Here is a 14,334-nt window from a genome sequence, read left to right on the forward strand (position 1 = left end):
TCATCTAAACGTACGCATGCTCTGTGGACTTAAGTTCTTTAATGAATAATCTCTCGTTATTAATTACGAATAATATATTTGTAATTGTGCTTTGAATGTTAAAGTTTTGAATTTTTATAGATTTCCACATTCACTCTCTCTCTCCCTCTTCAATCCCTTTATAATAAATTGCAAAAATCCAGTTCTTTTCATCGTATTAATGAAGTAAAAACTTACCTTCTGACACACCGTCACTAAAAGCGCTATCCCAACTCCAAGACAGCACGTGTCTGATTTGTTTTGATTGTCTCTACCTAGGGGGCGCTTCGACAGTATAGCGAAACGAACTTGTATGTGTTTTTCTTCAGAGCATATTTCCCAGTAGCGGCGAATAAACCGTTCGTGCTATTGGACGGATACTGGTAATTTAGTGTTTGCAAAAGGGGGAGGCGAACAGGCAGACAGGAGATGTCGAAAGTCCTTGACCATCTTCATTTTCTGGTCGCAGATCAAGGAATACGAGGCTAACTAATGTCACGCTCGCTGCAATAAGTGCCGTTTTCGATAGCGTAACAAGGATAGAAAGAGAAGCGATGCGTCCACCTCCTCCCTTTCCCGGCGTATAGTTTAAATGTGCTTGCCGCAAGTCTGACAATATCACGTGGGAACTATAATGCAAGAATTTTCTTCAATTAAAAGAAGTAAACGTTGGCTGAATGAAAGTCTGTCAAGAATGTATCGTCTGCATGGAATAATAATGTGAGTGTTTGCATTGTTGCGTCAGTGACAATTAAACTTAGCGTGTATGTTGCAACACACGCTTCTTCCTAGTAGGAGTCGATTTCTCAATTTTGAGCGCGTGCTATTAATAGTGGATTTCTATGTTAAGCGCGTGGCTAGAAGTCCAGTTCATGGATAAAAAAATATTCCAACTTTGAACTGCGATGTTTTAGCGGTTTTTTTTATATTTTTTTTTTTTTACAGATTTGGCGTGTGACCTATGAGGGTATTGTTTTGTTAGCAACGGGTGCTTGCATCCATGTTCCACTTGCGGACGCATCTGCGCTATTTTCGACGCAGAAGGACGCGTAGTTTCACCAAAGTTACTTTTAACGTTTTCATTTGGGGTACTTTTATATACACAGAGTTGTTCGTACCGGGGACTTGCAACACGACGATGGAACAGTCGCCGCAAGAAGAAATGTCGAATTTTACCGCTTCATCGAACAAGTCGGAAGTGATGTCTTTGTATCGGCCTTTTACCAATCATCCCGTTAAAATCAGCGACGTCGCCGAACCTTACGAATCTCGGAAACCCAGTTCATCCCCATCTTTCTCCACCATCAAGTCCCCTTCCGGAATCGATTCGGACCGGGATCGAACCCAGAACCAGAGTGGTGTGAATAAGTGGTGCCAAGAGAGGATAATGTCCGACATTCCCGAAGAAGTGTGGACGTCCGACGAAACGACCGTCGGATTGACGCGGTGTTCGTCGAAGGGTGTCGACGAGGTGGGAAATTCTTTAGATAACTGTACCGTTTATATCCACGGTCTTTTCGAGTTGAGCGGAGAAGACTGCCGCAAGTCCGAAGACGCTGGACGGTCGGAGTTCGTGGCCGCATCCTTAGCAATAGAACACGTGAATAGCCAACGTTTCTTGCCTGGATACCGTCTTAGAATGTATAAAGATGACACAAAGGTAGGTTTGGAAATTGAATTTATCCTTTTTTTTTTTGTATTTAAATTTTAAACAGTTAAGATAAAGAGGAGTTTAAGCGTGCTGTAATGAATCTATTTGTGTGTGTGTGTGTGTGTGTGTGTGTGTGTGTGTGTGTGTGTGTGTGTGTGTGTGTGTGTGTGTGTGTGTGTGTGTGTGTGTGTGTGTGTGTGTGTGTTGTTATGATTTCAGTTAGATATGAGATCACATTACATCCATTGGTAAACATCTATAATTATATTTACACCAGTTAAAATCAAATACACCTTATTTCACACTGTTTAGAATTGCTATATAACTTTTAAAAAAAAGAATTCCTCACCAAATTCCTCCAAAGATCTATTCTTTAGTGTTACATAATCAGTCAAGATTCTCTAGGCTCATACAACAGAAATTAAATCCATACAAAGATGTATATTTACTACACATCGTTACAAGCCTGTACTGAGCGTGCAAAATCTACATTTATCTGTCATTCAGAACATATAATATTATTGCAGCCATTTAAACTACCAACACAGGATTTTAAACAATGCATTTGTGCCTGCAGATTTCCGGCTTCGCAAATGTATTGTTTGAAAGCAAGGACGCGCGCGTCCAACAATGGAATATTTTGAAATGTGCTGAAGTCATTGTTGAATCCCCCGGTGTGCAGTAACAATTAAATGCTCAGCGTGTTGATCAGATTATTATTATATATAAGAGTAGGTGTTATTTCATGATTTAGGGGCTCTCCATAGCTTTACATGATGGTTGTTTTGCATCTCATCGAAATATTTCCCAACTGAAGGTGAGGTTGCTACGTATATTTCCAAGCGTGACTTGAATATTGTTAATAGTGACAACGCATTTATTATTCTGAATGACACATCGGTCTTTTTTTTTTATTTTATACCTTTTTTAAATATTCTTTCTAAACCCAATACAATTGGAGTTATTTCTCGTAAACCCCATAGAGAAGTTTAAAAGTTGCAAGATGTCCTCTTCCTTCGTTAATTCATGTAATTTGATACGTTGGGTAGCGCCGACAAATGCAATCTAGGTCATACAAACCCCGCGAGAAAGAGAATTTCTATATTTACCAGCTCGTTACCCCTTTGGAGTGAATATTGTCACTTTAAAACTAGTGCTGTGTGTGGAAGGTCACACAAGGTGGTGAACAAAGGCAAATATTGAAAATCCCACGATTGGTAACGTTAAAAAAGAACGTGCTATTTATTTTATTTATTTTTTATTTTATTTTTTATTTTAGAATCCATAGAATTGGATTGGAATTTCGGCACTTCTGAGTTTTCTAATATTTGTTGACTTTGTTGTTGGGAAATATTTGGTATTTTAGAAGCGAATTGCACCTTATGATTACGTCAGAAATCCAACAGCTTAATATTTCTTTTCTCAACAGAAGATCGATGGCAGGTGGGAAAACAGTGTTGGGTTTTGATCATATTTCATTTGATAAATGCACTTTCCTCATAACAACTGCATTACCAAGTTTCTCTCACAATATTTCACCATCTGACAGTCAGTATCAGACGCACTATCTAAACAATGGAAGCTTTGTTGGGATTTGATCATGGAAATCTGACTAAAGGGATGTCGTATGAACTCACCGGATGAAGGTCAGTTCATTAGATTAGAAGAAGAAGAAGAATTGATTAATGAAGAGATGAGTATCCAGAAAAACTAGTAAACATCGCTTTTGTTTATTAATATAAATGTGTCGTTTAAAGTTCCAAAATTAAATCGGATTGAGTTTGGCTGTTTAGAATTATTACTGACAAAACAGCTAATGCTATGGAGCCATATATTATGTCTAGTTATTGTGTGTGTGTGTGTGTGTGTGTGTGTGTGTGTGTGTGTGTGTGTGTGTGTGTGTGTGTGTGTGTGTGTGTGTGTGTGTGTGTGTGTGTGTGTGTGTGTGTGTGTGTGCTCTTGTGGACGGTTTGTCTGTTTTGCAAGATAAAAAATCCGCCGGCTCCATATGAAACCCACTTAATAAACTCCAGTCTATAAGCCTTTTTATAAAAATTCTTCGTGTTACGGATGGGATTCGAACCCAGGTCTTTGTTCTGATAAACAAGTAGCCTTATTTGCTTTATCCGTCAACTGTTAGCTCGTACAAATCTTCAATCCACCCATTCATATGGAGGTTTTCGTTTAAAACTGTGTCGTAGAATAAAACTTGAGGGTATGTAACACATAAGATATGCATTGGTCAGGGTTTGTTTCTTCGAAGTGAATTTAACATGCCATCCATAGTATTGACCCAGATTTAGCCTGCTATTGACATTACCTTTCTTCACGCTATTAATATTATTGTTTTATTATTTTCAGCTCGAAGCTATAGTTTGTGTCCACGTGGCATTCGTACACTAGCAAGTGGCTTCCCTTCCATCATTATAAACGTTTTTGGTCGCTATCGTAATAGTTAACTATTCCCATAAGTCCTTGAGAACTTTTCTTTCGAAGTCATCACTACGCAGCATTCCTTTTAGATGTTATTTAAATAAGGACAAAGTTCACCTCAAATTACCGTCGCTTTAAAAGCTGATATCATCCCTTGAACCATGAGTTTGATTAAGGAATAGTGTCAACAACAACAACCTATAGACTTTATTTCTCTATGCGTATCAAAGGAATATGGCAAAATTATCCAGTAGGTACATGACCACATGGATCTGGCATTCATTCATTGTTGCATCACACATAAATCCCTGTACATCTGCCTATGTATTCCAAAAATGACAAATTTATAGTCATAAATGAAACAGAAATGTTTGTAATACTGAAACGTACTTATAGGGCAGTTATCGTTACTAGAGATCTATTTCAACTCAACAATAGTTCTTTTCTTCATAATCCCATAACAATTGCACTGTCAATTGTTAGAATATTATATAGCGTATATTGTTGGTCAATAATTAAGTTGCTCAAACAATAGCAGTTTCGTCTTTTTTAATTATTAATCTTTTATTGTTTCAATATTACCTAGCATAGATTTCATATAATCTTAAACAGAATCGCTTATTATTCGCTGAATTATTTCTGTTATATTATTCGCAGAAAATACACAGTGTGTGACTGATTTTAATATGTTTAGCTGTTCAAAGAGTTTCTCACTAATCATAGTCGGCGTTGTTGTTAATGGGCTAAAGCCAGCCTTCTTAGAGATTAAAGTTATTTTCCTTAACAGGGCGTGAACATTGAAATAGGGCGCGGCCTACACTCACCGTAAAAAGATTAATGCATCTGACAATTACTGTACCTGTCTGTGTATTGAGTGATGTCATTTTAAACAGAGCACGTGCTGTTGTCACAAAAAAAAATGTGAAACGTCATAGCTTTGTTTAGATTTCCAATCATTGTTATGCAGCCGATACTTCGCTTGGTTCAAGTTAATAACTTATTTGTTTTGCGCAGATGCAGAAGCATTGTTGAATATCTGAAATTTGCATTTAGTGCAGGATGTTAATTTCATTGCCTCTGATTGGCTTATATGAATAGATATTGTTGTACACGTGGCTCGAGATAGCTTATATTATGCAAAATGCAAACATTGTCTATTTTTCATGCAATAAAATTGCTCGCAAGCAAAATTATTATATGCTTGATATACTATACGAAGTTGGATTACTACCTGAGCAAGTTCAGGTTTCCATAGGAGAAATCTACAATCCGATAAACGAATTAAACTCTCCCTCTAGTAAAATTATAATCTTAGAAGCTCTTACTATTTAGTAAAGTATCAAACAATCCCAAGGCTGGTGATCAAAATTATTTATTTAGATTTCTGCAGTGACTTCGATAGCATGCGAGATCCCTGTAGTGTTGTGCTTTCAAGAAAACTGCGGGCAGCAACTTTAAGTAGACACTTCCAGCTGCGACAAAATGACTCTCCATTAGCCTAGTTCTCCGTAATTCTACACCAGAAATGGTGCATGTGTGTAATGACTGTTTACATGGCCTGATGATGATGATTTGAGGTGCTTCCTGCATTTTGATTGGTTGCTTTAGCATGGTTATTGGGGATGACTTTATTGTAGATTGAAATGTAAGGCATTAGCCGACACTTTAGAATGTTTTCTCCAGTTTAGGCATAAGTTTGTTTAATTATATGAAATAATGGAAGGTAAATAAATTGAGAGAAGAATGGATGGGAATATAACGTACGTTGATCAACATCAGATAACTTAATATTTTACCATTGCACCTGAAAGTAAGTTGCTGGTAAGCCGTTATATGCTCATTAAAATAATACAATACACAAAAAGTCATGATGCACTTAACATTTCTTTATGTTGCTACAATAGTCGTATTTTACGTATCTAATTGAAATTTTCAGCATAATTTTATAATCTGAACTCTACTCTTTTACTTTAATTGGTAAATGAAATGATTAAACAAAGTACTTTTTGAAAAAGTAGCACCCGCTGACTTCACTATTATCTCTTTAACTAATAGTTGACCTTTCACATGAAACTTTCTAAAAAACCGAATTGGTAGGATTCTCATCTTCAATAATGATGTTTATCGCTGAAGGTATCTTAAATAGAACTCCCCCCCCCTCTTGTAAAGAAAAAAAAATCATCCTATAAAAATACCCAATTTAAAGAAACCTAAAAAACCTACTTGAGTCTCATACGCTCCAGCAGGGTTTTGAGAAACGTTATTGTGTTTTGAGTTTTGACAGAACAGTAATTAGTTTAAGATAACCGAAGTAAAGGAAATCTTAAAAAATCTCGCTGTCAGGTAGTACGTAATTAAAAATTGACGTGTGAAATTTTTCAAAGCTATTATTGGATCGTATAATTACAAGTTCATCATAAGATTTTCTGTTGTATCTTTTTCTTCTGTTTAATCAGCGTGATTTATTCCAGAAATGCATCTCGAGCTTAATATAGTTCTAAATGTATTTGTAGCGTTTTCACACCCGCTACCCATCATGCTTGGAGTGAATTGTAGAACCAAACGTCCACCATTTGGTTCGAATAAATGAATGTTCGGAAAAACATTAATCCCCGCCCCAGGGAACGTATTTTTCTACAGGCAAGGCACAAAAGTATAGGACAGTGTGTTGATCCGTAGGAAAAGTTACCCTGTCTTTTTCTAGGGGAGGGTAATGTTTTTTTTTTTTTTTGTTGTTGTTGTTAATATTCCTTTATCAGACCTGTGAAGCAATAGAGCTGCTTTAAGACAAAGAAAAATATCCGCAACTTCTAATTCTTAGTTAGAATGTTAATCTTACAGCATTTCTTAAATTTTTGTCGGAGATGTGCAGCCAATTAGAAAGGATGAATTTTTACATTGAGTAAAACCAACAAATGTTTAGTCTGTTATGCTCAAAAGTAGTGTACTGACGTTTTGATAAAAAAAGAAAAGAAAAAAAGACTATTCTGTGATTTGTCTTTTATTGTAAAAATGAAAGAAACAAATTCCAGCAAGAAAATATCAAACAAAAATTGATTCTGAAGTCGTTTATATTTCCATATACTTTAAGCATAACGTATTTGTGTTTATTTAGAGCTAAGCCAAATCGCCTAAATTCGATGGTAGTTGGTTTAAAACTTTTAAAAGATAAAACAAGAAAGGTTCATTTCTATGAACCGCTCTTGTTTTATCAGATGCGATGTATGCTTATCAGCAGTTGGGAATATCTTGTCCGGAGAATTAGTGTGGGAGAAATCATTCTGTGTGGAGTGAGTGCATAATCCCGCTTGCAGAGAGGAACTAATTATACATAGTGTATGACACTCTTTCTGAATAAGGATAGAACGAAGAGAAGAATGACATAAGGTATAGTAAATGATAAACTGCTAGCGACTTGGATTCTCTTGGGAGATGGGAAGATCTGTTCGTGTACTTTCCCTTTATTTCACCGATGCATTTACGTGGTCGGAATATTTAACCTCATCAAGACATTCTGGCCGTTGTAACAATGTCTAATATTCCTTAGTCTGCACGAAATGACGATCGACGGAATTAAGAAAAGAGCAAGTGGGTATGAGAAGTAAGACAATCTTGTAAAAAAACATTTAGACTACTAATCTGATGAATAGGCGTTGCTATGCGAAATAATCATAATGGGATAACAATGATGATGCTGATATTGTTGCCGAACAGACTTCATTATTAAAACAATGGATTAAAAGATTGTAGCTGTTCAGAGCAACAGATTACGTCATTGATGACGAAACTATGGCATGTGAGACAATGTTGTTTATCAGGCGACAAAGAAATACGTCAAGAACTTAAATTGTGTATGTGGAATAAGTTATGTTAGAGGAACAATGTGTGACTTTGCGAGTAACATTGTTGCGTTGTAGGCCTAGTTCAGGGTCAATTTTTAATTTAGTTTTTAATTACTACACTAAATTAGAGGAAAACAATAAATTTGGGAGAAGATATTGAATCTTCAGGGGAAATCACCATAGCTGTTTAAGCCGCCTTCGGTATGTACACCTGTCCAAAAAGAAACCGAACTTTTCGAAAATAGAAAAAGCTAGTGACGCCACCTGTCGTATCTTTTTGTTGTCAAGAGCGGCAACCTTCATTAATGTTATTTCAACTGTTTATGACATTTGTTTCATTAGAAGCCGTGTTATAGTGGAAAAGAGCGACAGTGTGTTTTGACGAACGGTCGGTCGTCACGATATTCATGCCGTACGCGACGAATTCTCCCTATCAATCGCTTCAAAACTTCGAGATAAAACTCACCATTGACCGTTTGGGAAGGCAGAAAGAATTCTTTGTGGATAATGCCCTTGGAATCGTAGAAACAAATCAGCATTTTCTTTACTTTTGACTTCTCCAAGCGACTTTTTTTCGGATGCCCCTCTTCTGGTGGTCTCCACTCAGCACACAGGAGCTTTCTTTCGGGTTCATACTCAAAACACCACGTTTCGTCACCAGTAACGATCGTTTCAAGGAAGTTTGAGTCCTTATGAGCGGTTTTATGAGGTCCTTGCAGTATTTAATTCAATGCATTTTTTGGTCGCCGATCAACTTGTGGGGAACAAATCGCGAATTCAATTTACGAAGGTCCAAACTCTCGATCAAAATGTTGTGCACAGTTGATTTTGGAATCCCCAATTCATCTTCAATCAATCAATCTCACGAACGATTTTTTTTTTTTTTGATGAAATCACGCACTTTATGGATGTTAACTTCGTTCAGTCCATTATTTGGACGGCCCGGTTTTTCGTCGTCCTCAAGCGTCTCACGACCACTTTGAAATCGCTTAAACCACTCGTAAACTTGAGTACGGGATAAGCAATCATCACCGTATGCTCTTTGAAGCATTTGATGCGTTTCCGTAAATCTTTTACTAAATTTAACACAAAAGTCAATCGCAGCTCTCTGTTTGAAACTCATTTTCCGACCTTTCTTCAAAACACACCGTCACTCTTGGCACTGTAACTCGGTTTCTAATGAAACGAATGTCATAAACAGTTGACACAGCACTAATGAAGGTTGCCGCTTTCGACAACAAAACGATGCAGCAGGTAACACCACTAGTTTCTTCAATTTTCGAAAAGTTCGGTTTCTTTTTGGACAGAGGGTGTATACTAAAATAGAGTGTACTGGGAGAGGCATTCTCGCACATCACTCGCAAACGATTAATAAAGGGAGTGCTATCATTAACGCCAACAACAAAAGGCGACAGTGAACTAAGCAACAAGTTTTCCCCAACATTCCTCTGTAACTAAAAGCGTTTTTGTTCAAAACAATAGTCTTCGCCACACGTTAAACAGGATGTAACTTCATGCTTCGATGAAGTTACATCACATCCATTTCAAAGATACTCAGCTATGATTATTTCGTTTAAAAACCGAATATTTGTCATAAGGACCTTGGGAAGTAGTACATATCGGCACTACAAGCGGAACTTATTATAGTCATTCGAACATTACGTCAGCACATCCAACTACCACAGCAAGACTTTATATTTTTATGGAAGCATGCGAACCGTTGAAGTTCCTGGAAAGCCTATAAAATAAGCGGGTGAGTTGAGACATATTTTTCTGTTTCAAGATCTTGATTGTCTTCATTGCCGGAAGAAATCCAAAAGAATGAAGAGAGAGAGAGAGAGAGAGAGAGAGAGAGAATGAAATTAGAACCTGTGGATAATGAGTTTAATTCCGGCTTGTAACAATTTTTTTTTTTTTTTTTTTTGTACCGATCGTTGTTCTCACTTCCGAATCTTAGGAAAGAGCTTACAAATTCAAGTTTTCCTAAATCCAATTAATTAGATTAATCTAATTAAGGAGATTTAATTCCCCGCTAATGACTTAATGGTAATCGGATTTTTACATCGTTCTGAAAGGCTTCGCTGCAAAACTGTGATTTCGGTTTGAAAGTTTACGCAACAAATCACTTCCGTGGACGAAACGTTGACTCCGACTTCCGAGGACACTTTCTTCATCCTCTTACTGAGTTTTTCTTTCAAAAGAAAATTCCTCGTTGTCCTCTACCATCTTCTTTTAAAGAACGCCAAGAAATATTGGAATACCGAATTTTTTTTTCTATTCAATTATGTTTATTTGTCCCCCCCACACACACACACTTATCAGTTCTTAAGTCACAATCTATTCAGCAAGCTCCAATGGAATTTGTTCTTTCGTTTTGCGTTTTTTTTTTTTTTTTTTTTTTTTTTTTTCACGACACGACCGAAGAAATTAGAGAAACGAAACACTCCTCTGCTTTGATGCGTTTTCTGTGTTTTATGTTTTAAACTATTTCCTCATGGACGATCACACCTCGTGATCGTCCATGAGGAAATAGTTTAAGGGTCGGTGAATATATATATATATATAAAAAAGAAAGAAAAAAGGATGGAAGGGTCTTAGAAAATAAATTCTTTTATCCCCCCCCCCTTTCATGACTGTTCGTGTTGCGTGCATTGAGCAGTGCCGTATATGCATCGTAAGTGCGAGTTAGCCCTAGCCTAATATTAAGTTAAGGTTAACAAATAGTCTGGTTGAAGAGCAGGCCATCCAAATCATTTCACAAAATAAGAGGCTATTGAACTATGCGAGAATCGCCACTATCTATTTTAGGTTTTATTATTCATCTCGTTAAGAACACTATTAGAGGGAAGTACTTGAATCTCTAGTTAACTTTCAGTCGATAATTTCTTTCTTTCTATTTTTTATTTTATTTTTTATTTTCCCTTAAGTCGGTTGCGAATTTTTTTTTGTCTTAACGAAAAAAAAAATTAAATAATTAATAAATAAAAAATTAATTCATTTTCTTAAGCACTCGGCTATTTCTGTCACTTCCAGCCTATCAGAGTGTTCGTCGTAAGGAACAAAAGAGTTGATAACGTCAGAAAACCCACTCGAGTCGCGGCCACCTTTTGCCTCCACTGAAAGTACTTCGATGTGCGTAGCAGATTACAGACTGCGATGACATTCGCCGTGGTCCAAGTCGGAGTTTAAAGAGGGTGACGTCTACTCCAATTACGGCAGCCGGACTTCAACACATAGAGCGAGTACTTTTACCGTTCGGGCTCGGCGGGTAGCGCTGTTGCGCGTGTTGGTTAAATGACATGGTAGTTTCTCATTTATGCCATGCAAGACACGCCTTAACAGTTTTCTTATAAGGAAAGAAAAAGAAGGGGGGGGTGGACGTGAAAGAATAATGCTCTTCCTCGGAACTACTAAATGTTTCTAAGAATCATTTAGTAGTTCAATTTAAGGCTTCAAAATAACTTTCTGATTCCCCTCATTATGTCTCTCTTTTTTCTTTCCTTCCTGCCACTCTCTCTCTCTCTCTCTCTCTCTCTCTCTCTCTCTCTCTCTCTCTCTCTCATTCTCTCTGTGTGTGTGAGGTATCGAAGAGACAGAGGAGACATCATTACACAGAAAGTAAAAGTAACAAGTTTAAACTTGAATGCTACTTCTACAAGTGCACTTAATTAGCAAAATATTCGAATACAATAAGTTATTAGTTCATTATTATTAATTAACTAATTATTAGAGATGATTCTCATAAGTCTCACATTACGTCAAATATTGAGAAATTCTGATTACAGTGGCGCATAGCTCATCGTAATGGGACTACGGAATGGTGACGAATTCTGTGTTAACAGATAATTCATGTTTATGCTAACGTATTAGTTAGGGAGAATGATCTCAGCATTACTTAGAAAAGTTTATGTCCACAATCCACACATTTACCAAATAAGTTCTTCTTACGTTTTCTTTTATATATATATATATATATATATATTGATTCTCTTTATCTTTGCAATAATATAGTAATCGTTGTTATTTTGTTGCCGAATAAGTTATCTAACTTAAAGGCAGTCTGCCTTAAATTTCTTTAGGATTAAGTACTTTATTAATAGTTAAGGCAGAAGTTCGCTGATCACCGCCAATATATTCAAAATGTAGGCCTAAAAATTGGGAGCTTGTTTTTCCCTGAAGGAATTGCTGTGTTTAATTCCCTTTTAATGAATTCGGTTTCAGCTTAACGAAACCTTGATGGGAAATCAAAACAAGACCAACCAGCTTTGATCAATAGGAAATCCGTTACATGCGCTTGGAGGTCGAAACACTCTTCGTTTTATTTTCCTGTTCTTTGCGGTTGTTAGGAAAAGCTTGTTACACTTCCTCGAACTATTCGCGCATCTCGCCTTGTGGTCATTTTGGGGTCGAGGCTAATTAATGGTTGTCTTCATTTAGGTAACATCTGCTGTTGATCGATTTACGCATTTAAAAAAAAAATAATAAATAAAGACAACTTGAGTAGCTGATCATAATCGCCTGTGACATTTGCGTTACTTAGTTCAATTATAACTACTTGGCTCATAAAGAATTAATCTATAAATTATAAAATGAATGTGAAAAACAAGATTCGTTACAAGAAGTTAAAAACTTGAATAATTATATTTTATAAAAATTTACGGGACTCTATAGGAGCAAAATTATTTGTTTTGATCCTATAGATTATTTTCAAGAAACAACGCACAGTTTCTGACACAAATATGTTAATAAAAAAGGGTAAAATTCCATATTTCTTAGTAAAACATGGATATCCACTTTGCCACCTTTGCTACGAGTTGCCTTGACATGCACTACTTGACTCAGTATAATCTGCAACTGTATTTCGAGATTAGAGAGTCTCATCAGATGCCAGATATACACCGAATATGTTATAGAACAGATAAAAAAATCAAATCACCGGTGGACATGACGGGTCCCTAGCTCAGCATACAGAGATAGGCTTAATTGTAACCTACCAAAGACTATTTATGCTAGCTAACAGAAGCATTTCATTTATACGTCACGTTGTTATCGCAACCAAATCCTCCTCATATTGCCTGTAATTAATTCAAGAACACGTCGAACAAGTTAATTGCGCTCAACCCGGCTGCCAGAAACCCGAGAATGGGACTTTACCACGGTTTCCAGAACACTTAGAAATGTTTATGAGAATCTGCATTACAATCACGCATCTATTGGGAAAATCATTACTTCGACTTTTCCCCCCATGTTTTATCGGACACTTCGACGTCACTGATCGACCCAAGTAGAGTTGACGTACTTAGTTAACCAATATCAGTCCAGCGAAGTTTATAATGACGTCCATGTAGCAAAACTAACTTATCCACTAAACGCCATTTCTATGGAAACCACGGATAAAACATAGCTATCTGATGCCATTTATTCTGATGGCATAATAGAATATGAAAGTCTATTAAAAGTTACCTACCTCTACTGGATAAATATTTGACTCACGAAGGAAAAAGAGATCATTTGAGACCAGGGGAAAAATGGTCGAAATATTATTGGTTGACTAATATGCTCAAGATGCGCATGTCAAATGAATTCATATATAATATGACGTCACAATGACTATTTCATCTGTTGTTATGAAATGAACAATGTTCTTTTACCATTATACCTCGTGCTACACGCACGTGAATATGTTAATTTCTTAATCCGCGCTTTTTATTGTAGACAGTTTGATATAGGTATTAAAAATATTTACTTTTAATCTTAAAAATAAAATTACTAAATATTAATAAAAAAATTAATAAATTAATAAAACACTAAATTACTGTAGTGGTGACAAACATTTGCATTATATATTTGTTAATGCAAAACTAATTAGCAAATTATTTCTCTTTGAAATAATTCTGTTCAAGTGCGAATAATGACTAACTCGATTTCAAAAGATTAAAAAAAAAAAATCTTTGTCGAAGTTTTGTTCTCTTTTCTTACTGTTGAAATAAATGAGCGACTTTGTTCCTAGCTAAGTGTAATGGGGCTTTGTTAGAGCCGATGTTTCTCTCCGACATCTACTGTGTGTGTGTGTGTCCCTCGGTAAATATTTGTCTTCGAGACTTGGCGCGTCTTGTCTTGAAGCAGTTGTAACTTCTTATTGATAATTTCTTCGTCGCTATTGAACTGGGATGATGGTTAAACACAAGGACTTGACAATTTCGAGAGTAAAAGTCCAAACGAATGTCTAGAGATTCGCTGCGAACAGAAAGAGATAAAGAAACCTGACAGTGGTAGTCCGGAACAGTTGAATAGCTCCGCATCAGATCAATTGTCGAAGTTTGTTTGACTATTCCACAGCAATTACGTGTCATAGCGTCGTGCATTTAATTGATGAGATAGCAGCCTTCT

General features: G+C 36.4%; 1 protein-coding gene across 1 annotated transcript in view; it reads left to right on the top strand.

Annotated features, from left to right (window-relative positions):
- Positions 1-387: 387 nt before the first annotated feature.
- LOC150104815 (gamma-aminobutyric acid type B receptor subunit 2-like) overlaps positions 388-14,334 on the top strand; it is a 132,998-nt gene continuing 119,051 nt past the window's right edge. The window contains exon 1 of the mRNA XM_090395995.1: positions 388-1,678. Within this exon, the coding sequence (XP_090252121.1) occupies positions 1,019-1,678 (660 nt within the window). The 5' untranslated portion in view covers positions 388-1,018. The remainder of the gene's footprint in view (positions 1,679-14,334) is intronic.

Source organism: Typopeltis vanoorti, chromosome 7 (genome assembly GCF_054136105.1).
Source record: "Typopeltis vanoorti isolate ZY-2024b chromosome 7, IOZ_Tvanoo_1.0, whole genome shotgun sequence".
Lineage (NCBI taxonomy): Eukaryota > Metazoa > Arthropoda > Arachnida > Uropygi > Thelyphonidae > Typopeltis > Typopeltis vanoorti.